The following is a 27848-nucleotide window of genomic DNA, read 5'->3' on the forward strand; positions in this document are numbered from 1 at the left end:
CCATAGATTGACCAAGAGGGACTAACAAGCTGGTGTTTTTGCTTTTATTTTAAAAAGTTCACACAGCTTCCCCACCCCTGTCCCAGCACTGGTGACCCCCCCTCCCCAAACCCCTAGAATAACAGTGACAGCCAGAAGGGAGGCTGGGCCCCAGGGCAGGAGGAAGCCATAGCTTGAGGGCTACATCTGGCCCCACTATGGCGCTAATGCCCCTCCTGTCCCAGGGCCGTGGTGGCTGCAGTGAGGCAGCAGGACGGAATGTGGGCAGGTGGCCAAGATGCACCTCTGCCCTCGTGGCACTGATGAGCAGGACAGGTGGGGTACAGGCTGTGATGGGGTGTCTACATGTCAAACACACGTGATGGGTGGAGCAGGGGTCTCCAGACCCTTCTATATGTGCACAGTAGGATGGGAAGGAACTTCATCCACCTCTTACCCCCCAAAAATATATGTATATATGTATGGCGATATATAATATAGAGGTATGTACACCTGTACAGAACATGTTTGCCACCAACCACTAAATGGTTACTCTACAGCAAGACACTAACATGGCAGCGCCTCCCCCAGCCTAGGAAACCTGGGGTTAGGGTCACGGGGAATGGGGAGGTAGAGGCCCAGTTTTTCTTTCCCTTGTAGGGAAGAGAAGGGAAGGAGGGAGTTTATACCTCGCCCACCTGAGCAAACTGTAGCCAGGCAGGTACCTCCAACCTCACAAAAGGAGGTCAAATAGAAAGTCCCTGGCCTGTCCAGGTCTCCAAAACCCCTGGGTGGCCCTGAGCCAGGGAGGGGAAAGCAGGGCCTGTGATTGTCGGGACTCATGACCACGCAGAGCTGGATCCCGCAGGAGAGAGCTGAGCTCCCTAGAGTTCCTGAGGCTCCCCAGCTTCCAGCCCCTCCAGTTCCCTGGCAAACCTGAGAGCTACAAGCAGGAATCCCAATGCAGCTGCAAGTCATGGCCATCAAGGAAGTCCGTGGAGAAGAGGCTGGGGGCCGTGTTGCTGAGTGGGGCCAGGCTGAGCACGGGGCCACCTGATGACAGCTCCAGCCAGTCCATACTGTCCAGGTGGCCATCAGCCAGGTCCAGGCCCATGCTGCTGGGCTCAGGGGCAAAGTGCAATTCCGAGGTGTCCATGGGTGAGGGGGGGTGGTCCAGGATGGCAGAGCTGCTCAGCATCTGACTGTGGAGGTCGTCAATGAGGGAGAGGGGCTCTGGCCCTTCATGTCCACCAGTCAGCAGGGGTAGCCCAGTGCTGCTCTCCAGGAAGTCCTCCAGGCGCCCAGGAAGGACAGGTGAGGTCGAGGGCAAGGTAGCCTGGGGAAGCTCAGCAGAGGGTGGGGACTGCGTGGCCAGGGGCGACCCACAGGCTGCTGTTGCGGGGGGCTTCTCTTTCCCTGGCAGGGATGGTGGTTCCTTGAAATCTGCTGAAATTTCTAACAATCAAGAAAGTGAAAGGATGTCAGAAACCAGGCCTCAATAGGACCTAAAGTTGGATTCTACCTTATACCATGTATGTATAAAAATTAACTCAAAATGGGTCAAAGATCTAAATTCAGGAGCTAAAAATACCAAATTCTTACAAGAAAGCTGGACTACAGTAAAATTTAAAATTTGTACATCAAAGGACATTATCAAGAGACTGAAAAGATAACCCATGGAATTGGGAGGAAATATTTACAAATCATATATCTGATGAGTGATTCATATCCACAACAAAACCCAACTGAAAATGGCAAAGGACTCAAAATTTCTCCAATAGAAGGTACACAAATGGCCTATAGGCACATGAAAAAATGCTTGACATCACTAGTCATCAGGGAAATGCAAATCAAAACCACAATGAGGTACCGCTTATCCACTGGGATGGCTATAAAGAAGAATATACTTATGAGTGATATGGAGAAATCTGAACCCTGTCCACTGCTGGTATGCATGAAAGGTGCAGCTGCTATGGAAAAGTTTTGTGGTTCCTCAAAAAGGTAAATATCGAAAACTTTATGATCCAACAACCCCACTTCTGGGGATACACCCAAAATAAGTGAAAAGCGTGCAGGGACTGAGAGATCTGTACACCCATGTGCACAGCAGCATTATGCAGAGTAACCAAGAGGTGGAAACAGCCTGGGTGTCCATCAGTGGAGAATGGATCAACACAATGTGATACACCCATTTGATGAAGTATTCAGCCATAAAAAGGAAATTCTGCACATGCTATGTGTATGAATCTTGAGGGCAGAACCAACGGGGACAAAGACTGCATGATTCCACTTATGTGAGGTGCCTAGGAGAGTCAACATCATGGAGACAGAATAGGACAAAGGTTACCAGGAACTGGGGGGAGGAGGGCAGGTTACTGTGAAATGGGTAAGCGTATGTCAGTATAGGATGAAGAAGTTCTAGAACAGTGGTGATGGTTGCACAACACTGAATGTACTTAATGCCACTAAATTGTACATTTAAAGTGGTTAAATGGCAAATCCTGTGTATTTTACCATAATAAATCAAAATTATGCAGAAACCCGGCTTGCTCCCTGACCTAGGTCCTATCTTCCCACCCACTCTGCTCCCATCCCAGCTGGACACACTGCTCTGACCAGATGACCAGCTCCCTCTGAGGTAGCTTGTCAACCTGCCCAAATGCCACCACTGAGGATGCTGCCACTCTACCCATCTGATTCAAATGCCCTCTTCTCCTGGCATCCTTGCCACCTTCTCTCTGGCCACTTCTCAGCACTCCCCTCCTCTTTCTCTGCCATCTCTCGAGGCTGGAGCTCAAGGCCTGCTCCCTTTCCGCTTCCTGCACAATCTCTCTTCTGTTCTTGGACAGCCTCATCCCTCCAGTTTCAGTTCCTCTGAAGTTCACACCCAGGCCTCTCCAACTGCCCAGGAGCCTCAGTGCTACCTGCCCTGAGGCCCCACTGCAGACCCTGGCATCCAGGGAGTCTCCCTAAGATCAGAATCAGTGACCTTGAAAGTAATGTCAGCTTTTGAGCTTTTTTTTTTTTTTAAATAAAATGTTGACATAAAATTGACCATTTTAAAGTGTACAATTCCATGGCTGGGCTCCCACTTTACCTTCCCATCTTAATCCTCTTCCTATTGACGTAATTAAGCAGCTGAAAGAGAACTTCCACACTGTCTGCCTCGTGCCTGCTGCCACCAATGAAATCCCTGTGCTCAGACTCCTCCAGACCTGCTGCTTCCCACACCTTCAACCCACTTAGAAGGCACTTGCCCCCAGTCCCACTGTAACACCCTGGCTGAGGTCCCCGTCTTCCCTGCCCGCCCATCAGCAGCCCTTGGCTTCAGAAGCGGCTCACTGCCCAGCCTCATCTGCTTGTGTCCCTAACTCCATCTCATTCTTTCTGTTCACCCAGCCTCCTGACTGCCAATCTAGACACCAACAACTCCCAAATTACTGCCTCCGGCCCAGACCTCACCTGGGCGGTGTCCACATTGATTCCTCCAGTTTGGGGGACATAATCTAAGCCCAGCTGAGGCTGCACCTTATATGTCCCCCCACACCCCACCGGAGCTCCCCCGCAGTCACACAGCTGCATCCTAGTGACTCGGGCTGAAACCCCTGGTGTCATCCTTCCTAATCCATAAGGAAGTCACACTGGCACTCCAAAATACACCCAGGCTCCAGCCTTCTCCGCTTCACCACTGCCTCCCAAGCCTCGTCCCTGGCCTCTGGCCTGGCTCACTCCTGGCTCCTGCCCTTACACCTGAACACTCCTCTAAGATGTGTGGTTCTGGCGTCAGAGTCAAAGCTCCTCTACCCTGCACCCAGGAGGCCTTGTGATCTGTCCCTGCCCTGACTTCTGCACCTGTTCACCAACCACCCACCATGCACCTCAGACCTCTCTTCCCTCTTCATAGCACTTCTCTAACATGATATAATTTACTTGTTTTGTCGTTTATCTCTCACGAAAAGGCATTCACTATTTTGCTCATTGCTATGTCCCAGGGCTGCAGGGACAGTGCCTGCCAGGCAGTGGGTGCTGGGTAAAGCGAACGTGTGTTGCTACACCCCCTCCCCCAGCCCCTGGAGAGCATGCATCTCAGCCCTTGCTGCATCTAAAGTACAAAAACACAATCGATCAACCAACTGAGGGCTGGAGACAACCTATGGAGAAAGGAGGAGGTTGGGGAGGCAGCTTGGGGCCTTACCTCCACTCTGAATAAGAATGTCAAACAGGTCATCCATCTGTTGGCTCGAGGAACCATTTTCCTATGGGAGAAAAATAGGAAGAAGAAAAAAAAAAGATGAAAATCTACAACAGGAGGCCCCCAGCCAGGCTCAAGTTATAGATAGGCCTTCTTCCCCTCTGCCCCTGAGCCGGCAGCCAGACCAGAATGGCCCCCTCCCTCAGGCCTCTCTGACCTCACAAGACTGGCTCCTGCCTACCCCTATCCTCCAGCTGGACTCGGGGGAATTGCGGGAGCCCAGCAGCCTAGGTACCGCCCAACGTGGCCAGGCCTCAGTCTACCTTCTTCACCTGCTGACTGGGCTGCTGGTTCACGGCTTCCTCATAGCCAGGCGGCTCCTTCTTTGGCAGAGAAGTGGAGGTCCCAAATGGGGGCTGTGGCAGGTGCTCCAGGTCCATCTGGGCTGCTGGGACAGGGGCTGGAGAAACAGGCTGGGACAAGGGCTGGACAGAATAGGGAAAGGAGCAGTGATTGGCGTGAGGGAAACAGCCCAGGGATCTGCACACTCAAGGAGCACAGGCAGGAGGCGCCTACCGTCTAGGCCAGGCCATCTTGGCCAGCTGCACTGGCTTTCGGGAAGCTTTCATGAAAGCCGTTGGGGAAGAAGGAATAAGGGTTGGGGGTGGTCCTGACCTCTGATCCTGCAGAGGGTGGGGTGAGCATGGAGTTTGGTGCAAGCCACATGGGAGGGGGCGCTCTGGGCTAATTCCTCCCTTTCTGTTTCAGAGCCCTTGTCTCCCATCCTGAGGTGCCTGGTTCCTGTCACTGTCCCCTCCACCCTGTTCTGCAGGGCTGAGGCCACACAAAGCCTAAAGCAGGCTGGGTGACGGGTCTGGGCTGTGAAGGTGGCAGCAGCAGGGAGTCAGCTGCCAATAGCACCTTGGTGGGACAGCTGGCCTGAGTGGGGAAGAGGAGTGAAGGTCACCGCAGGCCCAGCCCAGCAGCCCCTCCCTGACCCTCACGTGGGGCCCTGTCCCACTCCCATGGAGCAGAGGCAAGAGTGGGCCCTAGCCTGGGTGCGGGCTGCTCAGAGCCCTCTGCCAGGGTGCAGGATGTTCTGGTAGCAATGGCCTGAGGAGATGGGCAGTCACTGACGGCTCCACCCTCATGGGTGTGGGGTCATGGGCAGGTCCCTTAACCATCCCAGATCTTAGTACCTTCTTGGTGACATGGGGATGGAGGGTTGAAGGGAAGATTAAAGGAAGGCAGCCTAACTGCCCCGCCATGGGGGCGGCCAGTAAACAGGCTGTCATTAGAAGTACGATCACACACTCCTGTGTCCCCTGCCCTCCCACACCCAGGTACCTGCTGAGGGCTCCCACTGGCCAGGCCAGGGCTGTCTGCATTCTTATTGGTCACGGTGAGGACAAGGTGGGTCCCTGTGGAGTCAGTGATGACGGTGGGAGGTGTCACCCCTTTGATGAGGCTGGGGCCCTGTGGGCCCAGAAGCAGCTGGGGTGTGGGGGCCGGCTCTGGCTCAGGCAGCATGGCTTCCTGCTTCACCACCACCGAAGGAGGCACCAGGGCACAAGTGTCTACGTGGTGGGGAGTGGGGGCTGCCAGGCTGGGACTGAAGGGATGAGCAGGGCCCAGGGATGGCTGGCTCAACTGGCAGCTGGAGAAGCTGTTTTCTTGCTTCACTGGGACGCCAAGAGGGGCAGGGGTGGGGGCTGGGGCCGGGGCTGGGACTGGCGGGGGCTGCTGGGCCCGCTTCTCCTGCTCCAGCTGCAGCCTGAGCCACTCCACCAGCTGCTGCTTCTGCCGGAGCATGCGGGTCAGCTCCTCAATCTGCTTGTCCTTTTCCTGCAGCATCTGGTCCTTGTCACGTCCCTCCAGCTCTGCCCGCACCCCAGGGCTCACGCAGCAGGACCCGGCCCGGGGACCCTCCTCCTTCACAAGGATCTGCAGTGGCGAAGTCTGCAGGGTGAGCTGGGTCAGTGGTGATGTCACCATCTCGCCAAAGGTGTCCCCAGGTGTGGAGTTCTCATCTCCCGTGCTAAGCAGTGAACGCTCTGAGGGAGTGGGAGACACGGGGGGTGTGGAGCCCGTGCTGCCAAATTTCACCACTCCATTGCTGGTCACCGTAGCCACTACCACCTCGGCTGGGGCCAGGCCTGCTGCCACCAGAGCAGGCCCCGTGCTTAGCCGGGCCGCCGGGAAGGCTACCACCACCTCGCCAGCCTTGGGCAGGATAGAGGTGGCAGCAGGGACCTTGGGGGCCCCGGGGGCAGGGCTGACTTGTTCTTGGTAGGCACGCAGGCGCTCAATCAGGTCTGTCTTGGTGCCAGAGACGGGCAGTGACCGCAACTTCAGCTCCTGCTTCAGCTCTGCCACCTGCAAGGGGATGGAGAGTCAGGGCGGCAGGGGATGAAGGGAACTGGGTCCAGGAAAGAGGGCACCAGGGAAGGATGGGAGGGACAAGCTTTTTGTCTGTTAGGCCTTGTCTATTCAGGCCTCATTGGTCAGTAACTATACATCAACCGTCTGACCCTCCCACAGCCCTCAGGGTAAGACACATGCCCCCAGCCTCCTCCCTTTTTCCGTCCTCACCATCCCAGGGGCCTGGTTAAAATGCTCCCTATCCCGCGTCTGGGCGGGACGTGCCCTCAGCTATCTCCAGCCCCAGCATGATGCTGGTGCTCAATACATATTTAATGAAGTGACTGGATTTTACAGATGAGAAAACTGAGCTCACAAAAGAAAAACGATTTCTCCGAGATCACAGAGCCAACGAGCGGCAGAGTTAGGAGCTATGGCCAGGTCTGATGGGCGCTGAAGCCTGTGCCCAAATGCCCGCACGAGGCCTGTGACTTGCTGCAAGCAGGCCTGCTCAGGAGGGGCCTGCTTGGTTCAGGGGGCAAACTCTCGGAGGAGAATTCGATCCACCGTATATGCTGATCAGGCATAGAAAACAGGCCAGGCCCCAAACATGACCCGCCCCTCCAAGGTCCCAGGACACGAGGATGGGCCACTCCCTTCCCAGGTGGCTCAGCACTGGCCCAGCAGATAGGGGAGGAGTTAAATGCAGAGTGGAAAGGGTGGAGGTGCTGAAGTGGGCAGCCCCGAGTCTGAATCAGGGCTCTGCCACCAGCCAGACCTCTATCCTGAGCCACCTCCGCCAGCTCATCCTCAGTGGGGAATACTCCCCGTTTCCCACACTGCACCAAAGAGGCCGAGGAAGAGGAGAGACACACAAGGGCTGAGTGAGCCCCAGGCCCTGGACAGGTGCTGGCTGATGCCGTTTGTGGTCATGACCCGTGACAAGGCTGGTGTCTCGACCAGAGCCAAGCAGGCCTTGAACAGATTCCAGGTGCCTCTGCCGGAGCAGACCCGAGGCTGGAGCTCTGCTCTGCCTGCCATGAGTGTGGGCCCTGGGCTGGCGGCTTTCCCTAACTTTGGGGTGACCACCTACCTTCATGTCGTCCAGGTTGGTGGGCAGGGCTCCCAGCTTGCCCGTCAGAGAGGTGCTGTTTTGACGTGCCAGCCCACTGGGCCCAGGGGTGCCCGAGCTGGAACTGGTACTGGTAGTGGAAAGGCTGCGCATTGGGGGGACCCCACCACTTCCCAGAGCCTCACCTGCCGGCCTGAGGAAAAGATAAGGCAAAAATGAGCACCCACCAAGGCCCTCCACCCCAGGGCTGGGTGGAGATGGTGTGGGGCCATTCCTGCAGGATCCAGACCAAAGGATCCTTGAAGGCTGGGGCTCGCCCACCCGAGACCGGGCATCTGCCTATCTTGGGGTGCCCACGGGCGGGGTGGGCAGGAGTGGGAGGGGGCTCCTACTTTGGGGGGGCCGGCAAGATGGTCTGGTAGTTATAGTGCTGCTGCTGCTGCTGGTTGAGGATCTGCAGCTGGAGGAACAGCTGCTGCTGCTGCAGGATCTTGGCGTAGGAGGAGTCCATGGGGGGCGCCCCCTTGTCCTGCTTCTGGTCCGGGGGGATGTACTGGTGATACTTGAGCTTCTTCACCTTTGGCTTCAGCTCCTTGGCTTTCTTGCTGCGCTGCGACTTCTCGCTGGCAGACTTGGGTTGGCTTTGCTGAGGGCACAGGAGACAGGGACCGTCAGGGGGCATCCTGGGCTTCCAGAGGGAGGCCCCCAAGTGGGAGGCTGGTGGCCGTCCTATTGTAACGGAGTGGCTTCTGAGGAGGCCTCCTGCCCAGTCCCACTCTCTCCCTCCAAAATCAGTGCCCAGAGTGTCCCAAGGAGGGGCAAGGGCTGACAGAGGGAGCTGCTTCTAGGCTGGAGGGAAAATCAACCAAAAAATATAGTCACTGTCATCCCCAGCAGAGGGAACATGACAAGAAAGTAGAACAGCTGTTCTTGGAGCGTGTGCCATCCACACCAGGTACTTCACAAAGACCAGGTCGTGCAGACCTGCAAGCATCCTGCCTGGGCAGGAACCAGCAAGTCCACGTGAAGATGAGGAAACAGGCCTGTGAAGTCCCTTCCCATGGTCACAGTGATCTCGATCTCACCACGCGAAGCTGGGACTCCAAAAACTGTTCCTTCACTAAATGGGCCTCCAAGACCCCAGCAGGCACAGAGCCTCCCACGTGAGTGTCCATGAGGACCCAGCAGACCAGGAAGGGCCAGCAGGTCCTGCTGAAGGCCTGTGATGGGTCAGGAAGGGTGGAGCTGGACAGAGGCGGAGCCAGCAGGGCGTGCAGGCAAGGCTGTGGTGGGCCTAGTCGCCTCTGAGTGGAGAGTGTTAGACAGAAGGGTGGAGACGGTGCGGGATCAGCAGGGGTCTCGACCAGGTGGCAGTGGGAGCCAATAGGAAGGTTTGGGTAGATGGACTAGAGGAAGAGGGGACAAAAGGAGCATGAGGCAGGTAAGCAGTTCAAGGGTTTATGGCTTTGAGCTTTGGCAACTGTGACAATGGTGGTCCCTTCATGGGAGTCAGGTAGAGGTTCTGAGTTTGCTATGGAGCAGCAGTTCTCAACCTTCCTAACGCCGTGACCCTTTAATACAGTTCCTCATGTTGTGGTGACCCCCAATTTCATTGTTACAAATTGAACATAATGAAAGCATAGTGATTAATCACAAAAACAATATGTAATTATGTGTTTTCCGATGGTCTTAGGCGGCCCCTATGAAAGGGTTGTTCGACCCCCAAAGGGGTCGCGACACACAGGTTGAGAACCGCTGTTATGGAGCATAGAAAGAGAAGAAGGCAAAGCTGGCAGAGCAACTGGGTGCGTGAAGATGGGCGGGAGGGGGGGGCGGGGAGGATGACCCAGAGCGGCTTCAGAAGGGTGGAGCCGAAAGGGACTAAGGATGGAGGCTGGGAGCTGGGCCTGGGGCACCCCACTGAGAGGGAAGAGGAGGAAAAGCCAAGGGAAGAGCAGCCGCAGAGGAAGGGCAGGAAAAGCAAGAGGAGAGAGGAGCACGACCCGTGGGGGGCAGAGGCAGAGGGGGCTGGGGGAATTAGGAAGCCTTGAGGAGGGCTCACTGGCGAGTCTGGGGGCTCACCCCAGAGGAGAGGAAGTGTAGACAAACACATACACATTCTTTCAAATGTGTGGTGGTCAAAGGAAGGCACCGGTTATATGACGAAAAGCAAGTCTGAAGGAGGAATTTTTTGGGGAAAACCTTTGACATCTGTGGCCAGTCAGGAATAGACCACAGAGACAAGAGAAGTGCCTGTGATGAGGGAGCAGCCCGGAGCCGGCAAGCGCTCTGGAGCACCCGTGACCAGGCCTAGGTGCTGGTGCTTCCTCTGGGACTAGGGGAGGCCTCACAGAGACCATGGAAACGGGCTGGGGTACAGCCCGCACAGGAGGGCACCAGGTAGCTCCACCGAGGAATAGGCAGCAGGCACAGCAGGAGCTCAGCTAAGGGGAGAGAACGCGCACCTGGTCAGCCCCCAGCTGTGAGTGACAGGAGCAGAGGACCAAGGATGACCAGAGATGCCCAGCTGGGCCAGGGCCTGTGTGCCAGGGGGGGCTAGAGAATGAGGGAGACAGGGAAGCAAGTAGGGCCGGGAAGGAAGGGCACCTGCCCAGCAGGAGCACAGCCTCTGGTCTCCGAGACTCTAAGGCGGAGGCTCTGAGGGAGGGAGGACTGGGCAGCGGCTCTTGGTGCTCAGCACAGTGTCCCCCACGCAAGGTCCCCAGTAGGTGTCTCGTGGGGTTGACGGTAAACCCAACCTCCCCTGCAGGTATTTCGGTCAGGCCTTGACCGAGAAGAGAAGCCTACGCCCGGCACTGCCAGAGGAGTGACCGAGGGTCCGTCTGCACTTCTCAGTTGTGTCGCTTGCAGAACAGGGTTCCTCACTGCCTCTCGAGGCTGTCAGCGACCCAGAGGGGACGGGTGGGCATGTTTCCACGGGGAGGGCAGGGCTACAGGCCTGAAAGCCCAGCCCAGAGCCTGGCACACCGTGCTCCGTAAACAGGGGCTGTAACCCTGACAGCCAGCATCCCCGAGAACAGGAAGCACTCCCACATTCCTCAGCGCTTTGCTGAGCCCTGACCCCCTGCAGCTGTCCCAACCCTGGGATGAAGTCTCAGCAGGGCTAGGAGGGGCACGGGGTACAAGCTGGAGAATTGTACCTTAATGAGCGTGGGGGTGGGCTTGGCGGTGGGGACCGTGGTTCCGTTGGTGAGGCTGGGAGGCAGAGGAGGCTGCTCTGCCAGGAAAAGCGTTTCTCTGGACTCTGGGCCCACTGGGAGTTGAGATACAACCTGAGAGAGAAGGGGAAGTGAGGATGCCTCCCTTTCTGGCTGCTCCAGAGGGCGGGGCCATCCCAGGTGGCAGTGTATCCCAGCCCTGCCCTGCCCTGCCTGGAGGTGGGTGGCAGCCACTTCCTTGAACACCATTACTGTCAGGGGGCAAAGAGAGCTAGAAAAGGGAGAGACAGAGGGTGGTGAAAAGATCACAGAACTGAATGAGTGGACACGGGTGGGCCAGGAAGGCTAACAAATTGCATCCACTGCCGACACCTCCCTTCCCTCAAGCAGCCAGCCCTTGAGCTCCCAGGGAAACACCCCTCCCACTTCCCTGTGTTGCCTAGTCCAAGTGAGGGACCTCGAACTGGGCAGCTCAGCAAGTCTGGGGCCCTGAGGAGCAGGGGAAGCGTGTTGAGCAGGTCAGCTCACCTGAGTGGGGGATATAGAGGTGGCACTGGGCAGTGGCTCGCTGACTCGGGCTTCCAGGGGTGATGGCACTGAGCCCTGGGACTCCTGGCTGGCAGGCTGCTCAGGGGATAAGGCATCGCTGCTGTCCTCATCGAAAGAAGAGCTGTCTGCCACTTTCGGGTAATTCACCTGGCCCACTGAAAGCCAAAGCCCAAATAAGACTCCTCTTCCGGTCCCAGGGAAGGGGGAGAGGGGTGCTGCTCACCACCCAGAGGCTGTCCCAGCAAGGTGCCCGCTCCTTAGCCCCCACACCCCTCAGCCTCCTCGCCTCCACTCCCCAGCGAGGCAGACAGGAGAAGGGAGACCAGCGTGCAGGCTGGGAAGTCCTGCTGAGCCAGCAAAGTGCTTCCTGAGAAGGAAAGGCCTGTCCCGCCTCTTGCTTTTCACTCTATACTGCCATCAGTCTTAACAGTCAAGTTCTCCACCCCCACCCCACGCCCCGCCCATGCAACCTGCTGCCTCCTCTGCCTCAGATCCCCTGCTATTAAAGGCATTTTATTTCCATTCTATGGCTGCACAAAACTCTCCTCGCCTCCCCCGGAGGCTTGTGGGCCCTGCAGTCAGGGCTCTGGGTGTGCGAAGGGGCTCTGGAGTGCAGCTCCTCCCTGGGCTGCCTACACAAGTGGAACGGGCCCACTGCGAGTATGGTGGCCTCCCTTTAGTGACTCGCAGCGTCCCAAGGCCAGCAGAAAACCCATCCTATGGCGATTCCCACCCTCCCCACCCTGGGCCTGTGGCCGTGAGCGCAGGTGCTCCTGGGCTGGCTGAAGCCAGGCTGAGAGGGAGAAGTAGGAGGGGCAGGGTCCTGGCATGGGAATCCCAGGATACAGCCGGAAGGAAAGACAGTAAGTAACAGGGGCAAGTAGGATATTTCAAAAGACCCATGTCCCAGCCACGGCCTCGGCGCGGTCTGGGGGGAGGTTCTGCACCGACGGCTGTCCGCACAGAGGAACCGAGACGGGGCCATGCGTGAAGGTGAGCTGTCGGCTGTGGTGGGAAGACCACAGAGAAGGAACAAGAACAAGCCGTAACTCTCCCCTCCAGGGCCATGACCTGGCTCTCTCCTCCCTGGGACTAAGAAGGAAGTCCCCTCGTTTGTTCCCCCACCAGCCAACTATGAGATGGAGCCAGAATGCCCAGGGCAGGGCTGGCTCGCCCCTCCACCCCGCCTGTCCTAGCAGAGGCACACACAGCACACGGAGGTCAGGTCGCTGGCCACCGTGGACTTCCTGCCAGTCACACACCTACATTTTCTCCCATGATCTACTCCCAGGGAGGGGCCTGCTCTGGAGCAGCAGCCACATGATGGAACCAGGAAGAAGAGCTGCAGCCGCACCCCTGGGCCGTCCAACCCAAGGAAGCTGCTGGCACTGAAGAAGCCCGAGGCCCGGTGCAGGCCAGGGCCCAGCAGTCCGCTCCTCTCTGCTGTGCCAGCTGTCGGCTGCGTGCAGGGTGTGGAGGGACAGAAATGGGTCCAGGCCTCTGGGAGTTTATGGTGCCATCACCTTGGAGCTCAGTATATGCTCCACTCAAGGGAAAGGACGCTGAGGGGACACTGCAGGGAGGCTCAGGGAACTCTGGAAGAGAGGGCCTTGGCATGACTCACACATCAACCGGGGGTGGCCTGGAGGAAAGGGTGTGAGTGTGAGCAAGCGACTGTGGGAGACAGAAAAGCCCCCCTTGTAGGTTCCAGAACTGTCTCAGCTCCCTCTCCTCCCCTCCCCTCCCTCTTCTCCTCCTCACCCCACTCCTTCCTCAGCCACAGTCTGCTCCACTTCCCCCAGCCCAAACATCCTTCCTACCCACCACACCTCACTTTCCCTCCTCCCCTCACCTTGTGAACAAATGGACCACATTTGCTGTCACCATTTCCTTACCTCCTGCTCATTCCTCAACCGGCATGATCTGCCTTTCGCTGGTAAATGCTTCTCTCCCGTCACCAGTGATTACCTCATTGACAAACTAAACTACTCCCAGGCCTTAAACGAGCTGCACTCCACCAAGCCTCCAGGCACTGCTCCTACTGCCCCCTCCGCCTGGAATGTCCTCTGTCCTCCACTTGACAATGTGATTCAACCTTCGGGTTGACCCCAGATGGGCCGTATCATTCCCCAGCCCTTGCCACCGCCCCCAGCCCTGAGAGAAGCCCATCTTGGCAGAGGTCCCTCTGCACCTGACACACAGTCCACTAGTCCATGCTGTCCACCTGGACGGCACTGCTAACAGCAGCAGCCCTTCCATGAGCCTCCCCAGGACCAAGGAATTGCTGGGCTCCTTGTCCTACAATCCACGTGACTCAGCTATGTCACAGGGCCCATGCCTTTCTGCTACACAATGCTGGCAACTGCTCAGAGCCAGACTCAGAGATCACTTGTTTATACATCAGTTTATACATCAGACCACATTCTTTGAGGGAAGCATCATCGTTTGTTCCTCTGCAGGCCTTCATAAGGGGCCTGGCACATTGCCAACTCTTGGCCAATATTTATCAGGTCTTGGCTGGCTGAAGAGTCCAGAACTGACCTTGGCTCAAACACTGGCCTGTAAACTAGGAGCTGTCGTGGAATCTGGTGAAGGTCTGGGTAGGAGAACACGGAGATGAGGCAGGTGGATGCCAGGGCAAAGCAGTGAATAAAAGGGCTCTTGGGTGCCCAAGGTGTGCCCACCTCCAGCACAGTGGCTCCTCCTACACTGTGGCTCCACTGTTTACAGTGCAGATAAAGCCCTAGAAACTACAGTCCCCTCTGACCCAGGCTCAGAGCACAACTCGCCATGCTTTGGGGTCCACTCCTGTGGTTTTCCTCTCGTACCCTGCCCATGGCGGGAGCAGTTGAGCCTCTTTCCCCTGAAGGCACAGCTACTTCCCAAGGGCAGGAGCAGACAGCCTTGCCCAGGTTCAGGTTTTGGGTCCACGGTTGCAAAGAAGACATATCTGTACCAACAATTACCAAAATCTAAGGGAATCATGTCTAACCACCTGACTGGGACACATGAAGCCCCGACCACCTTCCAGCTCCACATCACACTCTGCCTCGCTCCCATGCACGCACTTTCCTTTTTACTCCCCTGCAGCCCAGCCCAGCCTCTGACACCACACCCCACTGGCAGGGTCAGGTTGGGAGGCCCTCTCTGTGTGCCCCCTCCAGCACAGAACTTCTTCTGCCTATTTTACCTGCCTGTGTCTGCTGCTAGACGTGAGCTCTGTAAGGCCAAGGGCCTTTGGGGCTGTGGTCCTAGCACCTAGCCACTGCTTATATCAATCAATACTTGAAAAGTGAAATACCTGTGGAAAGTGCCAGCTCCAAAAAGAGATTTCACTGATAAAAAACCCAGGAAGGTACAGATTTCTAATCTCTGGCATTTCCGCATATTTACACACATCGATCCTGACACCTACCTACCCTGTGAGAGAGGAATCAGCCTGGGTTTACAGAGGTGAAGGTGGACAGGCCTCTCTGTTATGCACCTATGTTGCCATGGCGCTGATCCCTGTGGCCCCGGCACTGTCCCAAGTAACACAACCTGTTTATCAGGCTCTCGCACTCTGTACCTCAGTTCCCCAAGTCAAAGCAAGAAGTTGAAGGGCAAGAAGTCCAGAGCCCGCCCCCGCCCTCTGCATCTGGCCTGCAAGCGCACACAGGGCGTCTGGCCTCCTCACCGATGAGGGCTTCTTTCAAGCTGGACTCCACAGGCAGGATGTTCTTCTCCACCAGCTCCATGGGGCCAGGCCTCTGCGCAATCTTCTCGTTGAGGTCATCAGCCAGCCTGGCTCTCTTCAGCTTCAGCTGCTTGGCCTGAAGGGAAGGCTCAGCCGAGGTCTCTGCCCGTGGGAGAGAATGGAGTGCAGGAGGATGTAGAAATGGATCTGGGTTTGCCCTGGCAACTCCAGAGCAGTCTCCTTCCCTCTAGGGAAGGAGCAGAGACCATCAGAATGCAAAGCGCATCCCAGGTGGAAAAGGGTGGCCCAGCTTAAAGTTTCACGAGGACAGAAGGAGCCCCTACTGTGGACAGTGTGTGGCCACACACAACAATGGCCACCAGGCCAGAGGAATCCCTGAGGTGGAGCTACAGAGCTGAAAAGAGCACCAGACAGCAAAGTGACTTTCTCAAGCTTGCTGTGTTACAGGGCAATTCACCTCCCTGCTCTGGGCCTCAGAGTCTTCATCAGCAAAATGTGTGGTTCACCCTAGGAAAGTTCTCTTCCAACCCCAAAGGTAGCTCAAAACTAAAAAAATGGATAGATTCACACTGCTTTCAGCAGCCACTGCCTTCACTAGAATGTGGGGAGAAGCGTGTGCTGGAGCCAGGTGGAGTGTGTCTGGGATGACCTTACTTGTACATCACAAGTGCTCAAGTAAATGCTGAGTGAATGAATGAATCAATGAATGAAAAAGAGAAAGCAAACGCATTTTAAAAACAGATCTTAGAGGGGAAAAATTTGTATCAAGAGATGACCAGCCCCAGGGCCATCTTGTGGCCACAGGAGAAAGGATAAGCCAGCCCAGCAGAATGTGTCGTGCTTCCAGGGGAATTCCCAGCAACCACAGCACTGCTGTTTCAGCGTGCTAAGGCTCGGGCTTACCCACTGCCTACAGAAATGTGATTGACAAGAAAGGGAAGAAGAAATGTGGGTGGTGAGGCGGTGAACACACAGTGAGAACAGGGTTTAGAAGCATTGCCATTTTAACACACCTTCCAAAATGTGCATCCTGACCAACTCTGACCTCTCCGGCCGGGAACGAATCTTCCGTTTCAGGTAGTCCTCTGTCTATAGGGAAAAAAAACCATCAAAAAGCTCTCAAATCCAGATCACAAGCTTATGGCATGGACAGGGCCAAAAAGCAGCGGTGGCTGTTGGTCACCTCTGCAGCCCCCACCATCTCAGTTTGGAGACTACAGAGTGCTGAGGCCCAGGGCAGCCAGGGGAGGACGTATCTACTTCCAAGTGCACCAGCCAAGGGCACCATCCGTCAAGAATATTTGTCGGTCTGAGGTTGGACTACTGATACATATTTTTAAAACTCTATTACTTTTACTGTTATAAAATTAGTATTGTTTCATCAAGGAAAATGGAAAATTACCAAGCAAAATGACAATAAAACATTTTAATCATCTATTGTTAGTATTTTGGGATATTTATTTCTAATCATTCGTCCATGTGGAAGACAAGTTTGATTTTGCAGAGCTGTAATAATACTGAATATAATTTTATATCTTGTTTCAAAAAATTTGCATGATCTTATAAGCATTTCCCACTCATTTTGAATGACTACCAAATAGAATACTAATTTTGATACATGGTGTCAAAACTCTAGTTCCTTAAAGTCCAATGTAATCATTTCCGCATTTCTGAGACTCCAAGCAAACTAAGCCATTTCTTCAACAGTCCCAAGCCGCCCCACTGCCTGGCGCTTATGTTATAATGTGACCCCAGATCTGTCTGACTCCAGAACTTGGGCTCTTAACCTCTGTACCAGAAATTTTCAAACCATAGGTCAAGACCATTAGTGGTTCAAGATCAGCAGAGAATGGGACAGGATAAGGTACAGTAGGGTAGAGCAGAGGAGAGTAAAAACAGAAGAAGTATCAGAGCACACTGCACGTAGGAAAGCGTGTGAAGACCTGGTTCTGTCCTGCCTGGTCCCTATCAGGTGCCTGGGCTCTGACTGGGCAACCTGTGCCAGCCTGGGTTGGTGCTGAGCTCTCCATGAGATGGTTTAAAGCGGCTGAGGGCACTAGATCTATCACCCCATCTGCAGTGGGCAGAAAAACTGCTCTGGCTGCTGTAGAAGATGCTAGAACAGGTGTCAGACACTGCAGAGCAGACATATTTTCTAAGCCACCTGAAGTTCTGAGCAGTGACCAAGGCCAAGGCAGAATACAGTACTGCTTAAGAAAATACCTGGAGTCCACAGACCAAGGTTTGAGTCCCAGCTTTGCCACTTGCTAGCTGGAAAAATTACTTAACCTCTCTTAGCTGCAACTATAAATGAAAATGATAATAACACCTAATTCATAAGAGCTGATGTGAGCATAAATAAGAAAATGATATAATTTTACATGAAAAGTACTCAATAAAATAACAGCTGCTCTAATTGACTCATATTTACTCCCTCCCGGCCTGCTTGAGATGCAGTCAGGAAGTGGTGCCAAGACTTACAAATGGGTTGGGGGCACAGGCAATGCCCTTCCTACCCTCCCCCCTCGCCTACCCCCATATTCTCTAACTCTCCCGGCACTACAACAGTGCAGTTTGTTACTGCTTTGGTTCCCAGTACCCATGACCTCATTCTTCTCGTTCTCTCTAAGAATTAATCATGATTCTCCTTAGAACATTAAAAAAAAAAAATTTAAAAAGAGGAGGTAGTAAGGAAAGTCTTGGAGGTAAACATTTTTGTCCCTGAAAGAGCTGTGGGTCTTGGGGTACCTCAGTCTGTGACCCTCCCTTTGGGAGGTTCTCTTCCCTTGTCTTTTATGGGAACGACCAAAGTGAAGGGGGTGCGAGGGGGAAGCGTGTTTTGGCGACTTCCCCATCTCCGCCCACACTGGGCAGAATATCCCCCTGAGGCCCCTGAGGGAACTGAAAGCAAGGGGAATAGGCAGCAAGCCAGGTGCAACAGCACAAACCTGGGCTCAGAGGGGGCCTAGCTTCTGCCTCCACAGCCTCTAGTGGACACTGGCTGCTGAGGACACATGAAGACCAGTGCATGCCCATCCTGGAGAGGTGTGGGCAGTGCAGCCACTGACATGGAGGGACCACCGATGCTGTTCATGTCCTAACGTCCACAAAAGGTTATGGTGGAGTTTATACATGGGAAAGACTAGTGTCTCCAAAGCAACAGGAGAAAGGCTCGGTGAGCACTACATACTCTTAAAGGCAATAAAGGAGAAAACTTCTGATCACGTTCTGCATCATCGCGCTGGGAGATGGCCGTGTGGAGATAAGCAGAAAAGGTAGAGCTTGCTAATTAGAACTGTGAGGCATGGGCTGGCCCTGGAGGCACGCTAGACTGGGAGGAACATGACCGGCAATGCAAGGGGCTCTGGGAATCTCTTCAGAGGCCCTAGAGAAGAATGCGTGCCTTACCCTGGCCCGTTCCAAGCTCCTTCTCTGTTCATGAAACGCAGCTGGACTTTTCAAAGCTGTTGGGAGAGGAATCAGAAAAGAATTACTTTATTAGTGAAGCATCATGTCTACTGCTACAACTTACCATGGAGAAGGCATCTTGAAGTCAAGTTAATTTTAGCAGTACTATTAATATCAGCTGAAACGATGAAGAAAATGGCACCCGTACACCTTTATGGTTCAGCTGCCCCATTAAAATAATTTTGGTTACTTTTTTCCTAATAGGAGTAGTCACTGGCCTAAGCTTAAGCTCTATAAAGTGCATCCATCGAATATAACTAAAAAATATCCTGGACCCATTAGCCGCACAATCCTCACTGATCGGTCAACCTCCACCAACAGCGACTGGGCCTCACCTTACTCTCGGGGAGATGGGGACGTGGGAAGGATCAGAGCTGCGTGTCGGGTCCACCTGACTTCTATCTCATGAGGAACCACAAAGTGACCAAACTGAATGGGGCTGTTAAACAAAATGACATGTCTACTTGGGTGCCATTTCCTTCTTCATTTCAGCTGATATTAATAGTGCTGCTAAAATTAAACTTGAATTTCATCTCTAAGGACTAAAGGAACTTCACAGTGGTTGTAGGTTTGACCCTGGTGCACACACACAACCAGCAGCTGACAAAAAGGGCTCTCTGCAGCCCCTGTCAAGGACTCCGCTCTATTCTGGGGCCGCCGCCACCACCACCACCGGGACCACAGCTCTCGACTCAGCAAACAACACTGAGGGTGGGAGACCCAAATAGGACCCTCTACAAATTCGGCACCATGAAGAGAATTCTGTGTCAAAAACTTGGCTAAAGTGACAAATGACGAGTTGGGACACCCTGAGGACAAGAGGGGGAAAGGCCCGGCTCACTTCAAGTAGGGAACACTAGCAGTAAGGGAAAACGCACAGACGGCGGTCAGTTTCACTGCTGCCGCCCTGGAATTTCCGAACAGCTGCGGAACCGTGTGTGGAGATAACTGCCGCTAGGCTGCTGGCTGTGGTAGGGGTGCAGGGTAGGGAGCCGCTAAAAGGAGCCAGAGCACAGATACGACCTATCCTGCCTGGGCCTTGGCACTTCCTCCTCCGTCCCAACCCTGGGCCTCAGCAACAGCAGTTCCAGAACAAAGCTCCAAATGTCCCAGTAGTACTTATTAAATAATAATAGTAATTAAATCTTAGTGTTAAACACACACACACACACACACACACACACACACACACACACCCCTATTTCAAAAGACGAGTTGGGAGACCATCCCCTTTTTTAACAGCAGGGGGAGCTGTAGATTTAAAAATGATCTGGAAGGAAACTACAGCACAGGCTGGAGCCCCAACAAACCAGGCAACCCAGCTCTGCTCTGGGAGTTCTTGGGCATCTTAGTGGGTAAGCAGACTGCCCCTGTGCCTGCTTCTACTACATTAGGCTGACTCCAAAAGCCCTGATATGCAGGAATCTGTACTAGGCATGATGGGCCCTCAGGGAACGAACGAAGCCTTACTCTCTCCTTGGAGAGCTTGTCACATGGATAAGACCATAAGCACAAGGAATCTAAGAGAAAACTCACAGTGTCTGCCTCACCCCACCCCAGCTTTCTTTCTGCCTTGTTTGTCCCCACAGCACTCCTCGGGGCTGGTCCTCTCTACAGTAATACTACCTTTCTCTTACTTGTTTATGGTCAGCCTCCTACCACAGAAGCTTCATCGGGGCATGGCAGGGGTTTTGTCCATGTCTTTCATTTCTGACAGTATCCTCAGTGCCTAGAGTACCCAGCACACACTCATTCAATGAATTAATGAATATTCTGTAAGAAATGGATACCAAGTATACATGTGACAGGAAAACTGGAGGATTCTGTGGTGGAGCACTAAATTTTCATTGGGACAGCCAGAACTATGGCTGTCATCTGGGTTCAAAACCTTACAGAAGTCCTGTAGAAAAATCAAGGCACTCCTGTTCCTGTCCTGGGTTCTACCAATGACTACTGGTGTGATACCGGTATGACTGTTTTTTGGGGTCTCATTTTCTTCTCTGTAGAGTGAGAATCTGTCTACGTCCCAGAACTCTTGGAAGAGTCAAAGGAGAGTGAGAGCGCTCAGAAGCAAATGGTACACTCTCTGATGCCTCAAAGGTGCTGCTGTCATCAAATGCAGTGCCTGGGTTGAATCACGGGTTCAATTCCCACACAAGCCAGCTATAGTTTCTGTACCACAGCCACACATTATGTGTCTAAAAACCCAGCTGACTTGCTGAATCAACAACCTATGTTGGCTATCCCCAGGGCTAAGGCACAAATCCAACTTTTGAAAAAACAACTCATGAGGCCCAGAACGTGATGGAAGGGAAGTGTATCATCTTCATGCACAGGAAGATGCGGCGCGACGGGATAACTGACCACATGTAACAGCAAGGAAGACACTGATATCTACTGAGCACCTACTTATGTGGCAGGCACTGTTCTAGATAATTCCTAAAGATGAGGCCTGTTCTAATACTCCAAAAGATCCCTGGTGGTAGATAACATTCCATTTTACAGATAAGAACAGGAAAAGCTAGCAAATGGCAGAGTTAGGATGACAACCTTAGTTCTTTCCACTCCTCTGGGTTGGTTTCTCAACTTCTTCAAAACGGCAGAGAAGAATGACCCTATTACAAGCATGTCAAACTTGGGGCCCGCTGGCCACATGCCTTGTTTATTTGGCCTGTATTAGCCTTTGAGTTTGACATGCTTGCCCTATTAGATGGGGAGGCAAGGAGGCTTCAATTACACAAACTTAGATGTAGGGCTGAGTGCAGGCAAGGTGGAAAGGTCAGTTCAACCACAGCACTGAGCACAAACCAGTGTAAGGAAGGCTCACAAGAAGGGTTCAAAGTGACCACAGGCACAGAAAGCCAAGGTTCAAAACCCAGGTCTTACTGTGGAACTTGAGGGGCAGCCTTCAGCACTGATACCAGATGAGCTGGGAGGGGAATGAGAAGATTAGAGGAACTGAATTCATTAGTTGCTCAGGGCCTGGTTAAGAGAACCAGAAATGAGGACCAAGAAAATAATTCAAGACAATAATGACCAATCCCAAAAGACAGTTTCATTTTGTACCAATAACGCATTATAATCGCATCCTTTTAACAATCTGGTGGTAGGAACCAACGTTCCAGTTTTATATGCGATAAAACCAACACTGCAGAGAGCTGTGAGGTCATCCATCGAGTGGTGGGCCCAACCCAGGGCTAGTTCTGATTCCCTTTCTTTCTTCTCTAAAACTTTTGACAACTGTGCCAGTGTCTCTCAGTCCTTGAATAGCCCACTCACTTTGTGCAGCGCTTTCCGCATTTCTAACTGCTTTCTGATAGCAAGGTCAGCAATTCAATAAATAATTCCCGCACGTGAAAGGAGCAATGACCCCTCTTCAGGACTCTGTCTAGACTCCTGTAAGGCACTTCTCAGGTTCAGCTGGGGACAGACTGGAGCTGGGGCAGCCAGTGACACACTGGGGTGCAGGGTTGAGAGGGCAACCCTATGCATGTCTAGACAGCTTTGTTAAAAGCCACAGCTGTGGAGGGTTAGAAGAGACGGAGGGGTGATAAAAAGGTAAGCCCTGGGCTTTCTTGACATAGAAACAAATGACAGTCACCTCCGGCTTCCATGCTAAGGGAATGAAACATGAGGAAGCCCAGCAGAGCAGAAAATAGGTCATAAACTTTAGGCTTTTGATGGTTGTGGAAAAATCCAAAAGACTTAACGTTAACCCATAAATGTGTCTGACCAGGAGGGCTGCACTCATCTTGGACTCCCATCTCCCTCTGCCTTGCTGCCTTACTGGTTTTGTCAGAGGGGCCAGGATATTACTCAAAAATTTCGTTTTCCCAGAAAGCCCTGGAAGGCAGTATCTGAAAGTCCCCAAAGACCACTGCAAACCCCAGCGCTGTGCACACTGAGTGCAGGAATATACATTTTGCTGCTGGAGGGCAGTTCTTGATGCTTTACCCCCACTCTGGGAGCTGCTCTGCTGGGACACTTGCAGGGTTTTGTGTGAACAAAGGGAAGTGAGCAGCACATCCTGAAAGCGAACAAACCAAGCTCCCACAGAAGTCAAATGCACAGAAGTGGCTAAGAGGTGTGGCGTTCTTATTCACACTTTCAGTTCTAGATGTAGGTCCCGCCCCTGGCAGGCTAAAACCACCAATTAATATTCCGTTCCCTCCCTCCAGCATCCATTTTCTTTCTCCCCGTACACATTTGCTACATTACTTAAATGAGGTCATTGTGAACTAAAAAGAGAGAATGGTTTCAACTTTCTTTTTGAAAATACACAGTCAGCCCTAGCTGGTTTGGCACTGTGGATTGAGAGTCAGCCTGCCGACTGAAGGGTCCCAGGTTTGATTCCGGCCAAGGGCACATGCCTGGGTTACGGGCTCAATCTCCCCCAGTAGGGGGCATGAAGGAGGCAGCCGATCAATGATTCTCTATCACTGATGTTTCTATCTCTCTATCTCTCTCCCTTCCTCTCTGAAATCAATAAAAATAAATAAATAATAAAAATACACAATCATCCCTTACCATCTGTGAAAGACTGTTTCCAGGATTCCCCATGGATACCAAACTACCTTTATATAAAACTAGTAGCCCGGTGCACAAAATTCATGCACATTAAAAGGGAATTAATTGCCCTAACCGGTTTGGCTCAGTGGATAGAGCATCGGCCTGCAGACTCAAGGGTCCCAGGTTCGATTCCGGTCAAGGGCATGTACCTTGGTTGCGGGCACATCCCCAGTGGGAGTGTGCAGAAGGCAGCTAATCGATGTTTCTCTCTCATCGATGTTTCTAACTCTCTATCCCTCTCCCTTCTTCTCTGTAAAAAATAAATATATTTTTTAAAAAAGGGAATTAGCCCTAACCGGTTTGGCTCAGTGGATAGAGCGTCGGCCTGCGAACTCAAGGGTCCCAGGTTCGATTCTGGTCAAGGGCATGTACCTCGGTTGCGGGCACATCCCCAGTAGTGGGTGTGCAGGAGGCAGCTGATTGATGTTTCTCTCTCATCGATGTTTCTAACTCTCTCTTCCTATCTGTAAAAAAATCAATAAAATATATTTAAAAAAAAAGGGAATTAATTAGCAGAGATATTTTAATATTGCTATTTGCCCTTTCTCTATAATAGAAGTGTGAGAGATGAAAGGAAATTAGTAAAATGTATATGAAAATAATATATAAATTTATTAATAAATAAACAGTAACAAAAGGATATAACAGCAACAGAGGCATGATATAAAAACGACAAAAACATGATATAAAAACAACAGTGATGCAAACAATGACTGATAAAGTGATTAAACTTATTCTAATATCTCCCTGTACACCACATTAAGAGTGAAAACACTTTCAGAGTGCTTGACTAATTTCCCTTGTGCTGAAGTATTTAGAACTTTAACTTTAACGTCACATGCTCTTTGAACTCGAGAGAAAGCAACATATAACTGACCATGTACAAAAACGGGTTCAGGTAGAAATATGCCTACTCTGTCTAGAGTTTGTCCTTGTGATTTATTAATAGTCATCACAAATGCTGGCATCACGGGAAATTGTCATCGAATTAATTTAAAAATGGGAGGCCAGTGTCAGATGGGAACAAATCAATTCTTGGAATCAGAACAACCTCTCCCTCTGCAGATGCTGTTAATACTTCAGCTTCGATAATGTTAGATCGTAATCTTTTGATAATAAATCTGGTACCATTACAAAGACCCCATTTACTACTGAGATTTCTCAATAGCATGATGATTGCACCCACTTTCAATTTTAATTTATGACATGGCATTCCCGAAGGAGTAATACTATTCAGAAATTCGATGGGGAAATTTTCCTTTGTTTCTTTGTTATGGGATGGGGCCACAACATTAGTAACAAAGAAACAGAATTAAAACTTTATTGTGGGGAGCTGCTACAGTGTTTTGGACAGGTTCAAGCCTTGGACTGATGAGAGAGCACAGTCCTCTCATTGCCACGTGCAAGTCCCAGCTTGGAGGGCAGGGCCCTCCCAGCACAATTATAGCCAACAGCTGTAGTTGTAAGCTTGAACCTGTGGTCGGAACACGTGGCTCCATGTACCTGAGTGATGTGGGCTTGACAGAGCTCAGGTGCATGTAGTTGAGTAGGATTGAAACCCAGGAGGATGTTTATAAACATCTTGGTCACGCCCTTACTTTGCCTCGTAGCATCTGCTATAAACTAAAGGCATGGCTGTGGGCGTGGTCGCTGTCTCTCAGAGAAGCAGCATCCTACCGAGACCCGGCTTTCATTCTCTTGTCTGCCTTTTCTAATCCTTTCAGCTGCCCCACTCAGGTTCACCCCATGCTGGCGTGGCACACTTTAGAAAGATCTGCCTCCATGCTCCCAGGGCGGGTTCCTGCCTCAAACTCCGCCCTTACAGGAAACAGCTTGGGGGAGGGCGCAGCTGTTGCCAAGACAACCCCTGTAGGACTTCCTTCCTTCCGCTCAGTCACTGTTCATCTGTATGTGATGAACACCACCCATGGTTTTTATATAAGTAGATGGTGTAGTATCTGCATATAACTGAGGCAATCCTTCCTTATTACACTTTAACTAGAGGCCCAGTGCATGAAATTTGTGCACTCAGGGGGAGGGGTGTCCCTCAGTCCAGCCTGCACCCTCTCACATACTGAGAGCCCTTGGGGGATGTCCATCAGTTGGACATCCTTAGTGCTGCCACGGAGGTGGGAGAGACTCCCACCACCACTGTTGCACTCACAGTGCTCTCCTTGTGGGAGTGCACTGACCACCAGGGGGCAGCTCCTGCATTTAGTGTCTGCCCCCTGGTGGTCAGTGCACATCATAGCAACCCGTCATTCCACTGTTCGGTCAATTTGCATATTAGCCTTTTATTATATAGGATCATCTCTAGATACTTATAATACCCAATACAATACAAATACCATATAAATAGTTACTATACTATATTGTTTAGGGAATGACAAGAGAAAAATGTCTGTACTTATTCTGTACAGATGCAACCATCACAGGCCTAACTATATAGTACCTATCAGCAACCACATAACATTTTTTTCTGAACATTTTCAGCTCAGGGTTAGTTGAACTCATGGATGCAGAAGCTGGAGATATGGAGGACTGACTGCACTGCCATCCACTTCCAAGGGGGAAGCTCAAAGACGTGTTCAGTGTGTCTACAGGCTCTGTAGCTTACGATGCAGGAGCACTGGGATCGACCAGTCTTGGTTTAATCTAGCACTGAGGAGTAAGTGTGGGAATCCTTGAAAACCAACCTATCATGTTAATTTAGGACATTAAACAGCACTTTCCCATCACCATCCCCAGATTTATTTACACACGAAGGTAAGTGAAAGTCTAGGATCCAAAAGCAGTTCTAGAAATAAGTCTCAGCAAGGAAGGATAGCAATTAACCATCAAGACTTATTTCCTCATCATTATCATTAAAAAGTACTAGGTGCCTGGGTGTGAATGTCACTTTATTAGTTGCTGACACAATGAAAATAATAGTTCTCATCCTCACTAGACACTATGCCAGAAGCTCTCCACCAATTCTGTATTGAGAAGAACTCAAAGGCCACGAACAGTACAGCTAACAGAGGTCAACAGAGTGCCATGGCCCAAGAAGCCCTTCTCCCAGGCTAGCCTGCTGGATCTTTCCACTGCAGACGCAGTGGGCATACACAGGGCACCAGTGGGGGCTGAACAACCAGGTGGAAAACTAGGAATATATTCACCCACCCATCTATCCAATGGCCAATTCTTAAGTAACTACAGTAAGTCCTCATTTAACATCGCCGATGGGTTCTGCAATTTTAAGCAAACTGAAGTATCATGAAACCAATTTTACCACAGGCTATTAATGTAACAGGAGTTAAGCTCCTAAAGCATCTCATCAACATTATAGCAAAATGATGCTGGATGAAGTGATGTTATTTGAGGGCCCACTGTACTATGCTAGTTACTGAGAACAAAGATATACAGGATTGAGTCCCATCCCTCAAAGGCAGCTCAGGGTCTGCTTAGGGAAAAAGACAATTACAATACAAGATGAAAGTACAATCGTAAAGGTGATTTAAAGTGCCACCTAGCACAGAAGAGGCAATATTCAGCCTGAGAGAAGTGTGTGAAGTGACCAAGTAGATTTTACAGAGAAAATCCAAGTGAATGGAATACAATCTTCACAGGCAGACAAGGAAGAGAGTCAAGAGGTCACCTGCGGTAGAGGAAGAGCCAGAGCATGAAGGGGTGAAAGCACACAATTTCAAGTAGTCTGACATGGATGGACCTAGGAGTTCATGGGAGGACGGTGAGGCTGGAAGGGGAGGCAGGGGCCAGCCCATGAAGAGCTTCAATGTATTCTGATTCTGGGAAGATGTAGCAGACATACTTTTCTCTATTCCTCCCATTAAGTACAACGAAAACTCTGCACTTTGTATATAATACAAACATAAGCAAGTTCTGAAAGGTGGAAAGAAGAAGGCAGACTGGCTAGGGGCCTTGGGACCCGAAGAACAACACAGTAGGGAGTTTCCTAGGTTTCCTTTTGCTTCATACATACCAGACCCGGTGCTGTAAAAAGTCAGCAACTTGGAAATGCCAGTGAAGGTGGACCAAAAAAGCCCTTACGAAACCTACTCCACTAGCCAAAGGACCAGGAAAAGGGCAGCCTAGCAAGATGGAAAACTTTTAGACAACAATTGTTTTATTCCAGCCAGACACCAGAAGAAAAAAAAGAGGGGCCTCAGCCCCACCAGGAAAGGTCAAGTGGGGAGTCCAGCCCACTCCCCTTGCAAGGCTGTAATGAAGCACCCCAATACCCCTGCCCCGGCAATATCAAAGGCCAGAACTACATGGATAGGGTGGGGAAGTTATTTCTAATTTGATATTTTTCATTAAAAATTAAAACGAGCAGAAACATACCTGGTAATTGGCACATATTTGTGTCACCCCCATGCCTGCACTCACATGCTCTCCTTCCCACGCCCTCTTTTAATTTAGAATTTTTTAAACCCCCCAAACAGCAAAAGAACAAATAATGAACAGCCCTATAACTGGCCTAGATTCACCAATTCTTTTTTAGCGATCTTTGTTTTACCTCTTTCTCATTTGCACACAGGCATGCACACCTTTTGTTATTCTTTACCGAATCACTTGAAAGTAAACTGCAGATAATCACATTTCATCCCTAAATTCTTCAGTGTATTTCCTAAGAATAAGGACATACTCTTACATAACTACCATTATCACACCTAAGAAAATTAATAATAATTCAATAATATAATCTAATTTACAGAATCCCCCCTCCCTCCCCACTGAATCCAAGATTAAGTCAAGAGTCCCATATACCACATTTAGCTA

At 51.7% G+C, this 27848-nt stretch overlaps 1 protein-coding gene across 1 annotated transcript in view; it reads right to left on the minus strand.

The window, feature by feature from the left end:
* Positions 1-51: 51 nt before the first annotated feature.
* Positions 52-27848, minus strand: part of MRTFA (myocardin related transcription factor A) — a gene marked incomplete at its 5' end in the record, with an annotated part of 61849 nt that continues 34052 nt past the window's right edge. The window contains 11 exons of the mRNA XM_081083205.1: positions 52-1434; positions 4175-4235; positions 4504-4656; positions 5519-6547; positions 7626-7797; positions 7997-8250; positions 10766-10897; positions 11312-11487; positions 15009-15170; positions 16043-16118; positions 18438-18493. Of these exons, the coding sequence (XP_080939331.1) occupies positions 923-1434; positions 4175-4235; positions 4504-4656; positions 5519-6547; positions 7626-7797; positions 7997-8250; positions 10766-10897; positions 11312-11487; positions 15009-15170; positions 16043-16118; positions 18438-18493 (2783 nt within the window). The 3' untranslated portion in view covers positions 52-922. The remainder of the gene's footprint in view (positions 1435-4174; positions 4236-4503; positions 4657-5518; positions 6548-7625; positions 7798-7996; positions 8251-10765; positions 10898-11311; positions 11488-15008; positions 15171-16042; positions 16119-18437; positions 18494-27848) is intronic.

This window comes from Myotis nattereri (assembly GCF_964212035.1).
Source record: "Myotis nattereri genome assembly, chromosome: 2".
Lineage (NCBI taxonomy): Eukaryota > Metazoa > Chordata > Mammalia > Chiroptera > Vespertilionidae > Myotis > Myotis nattereri.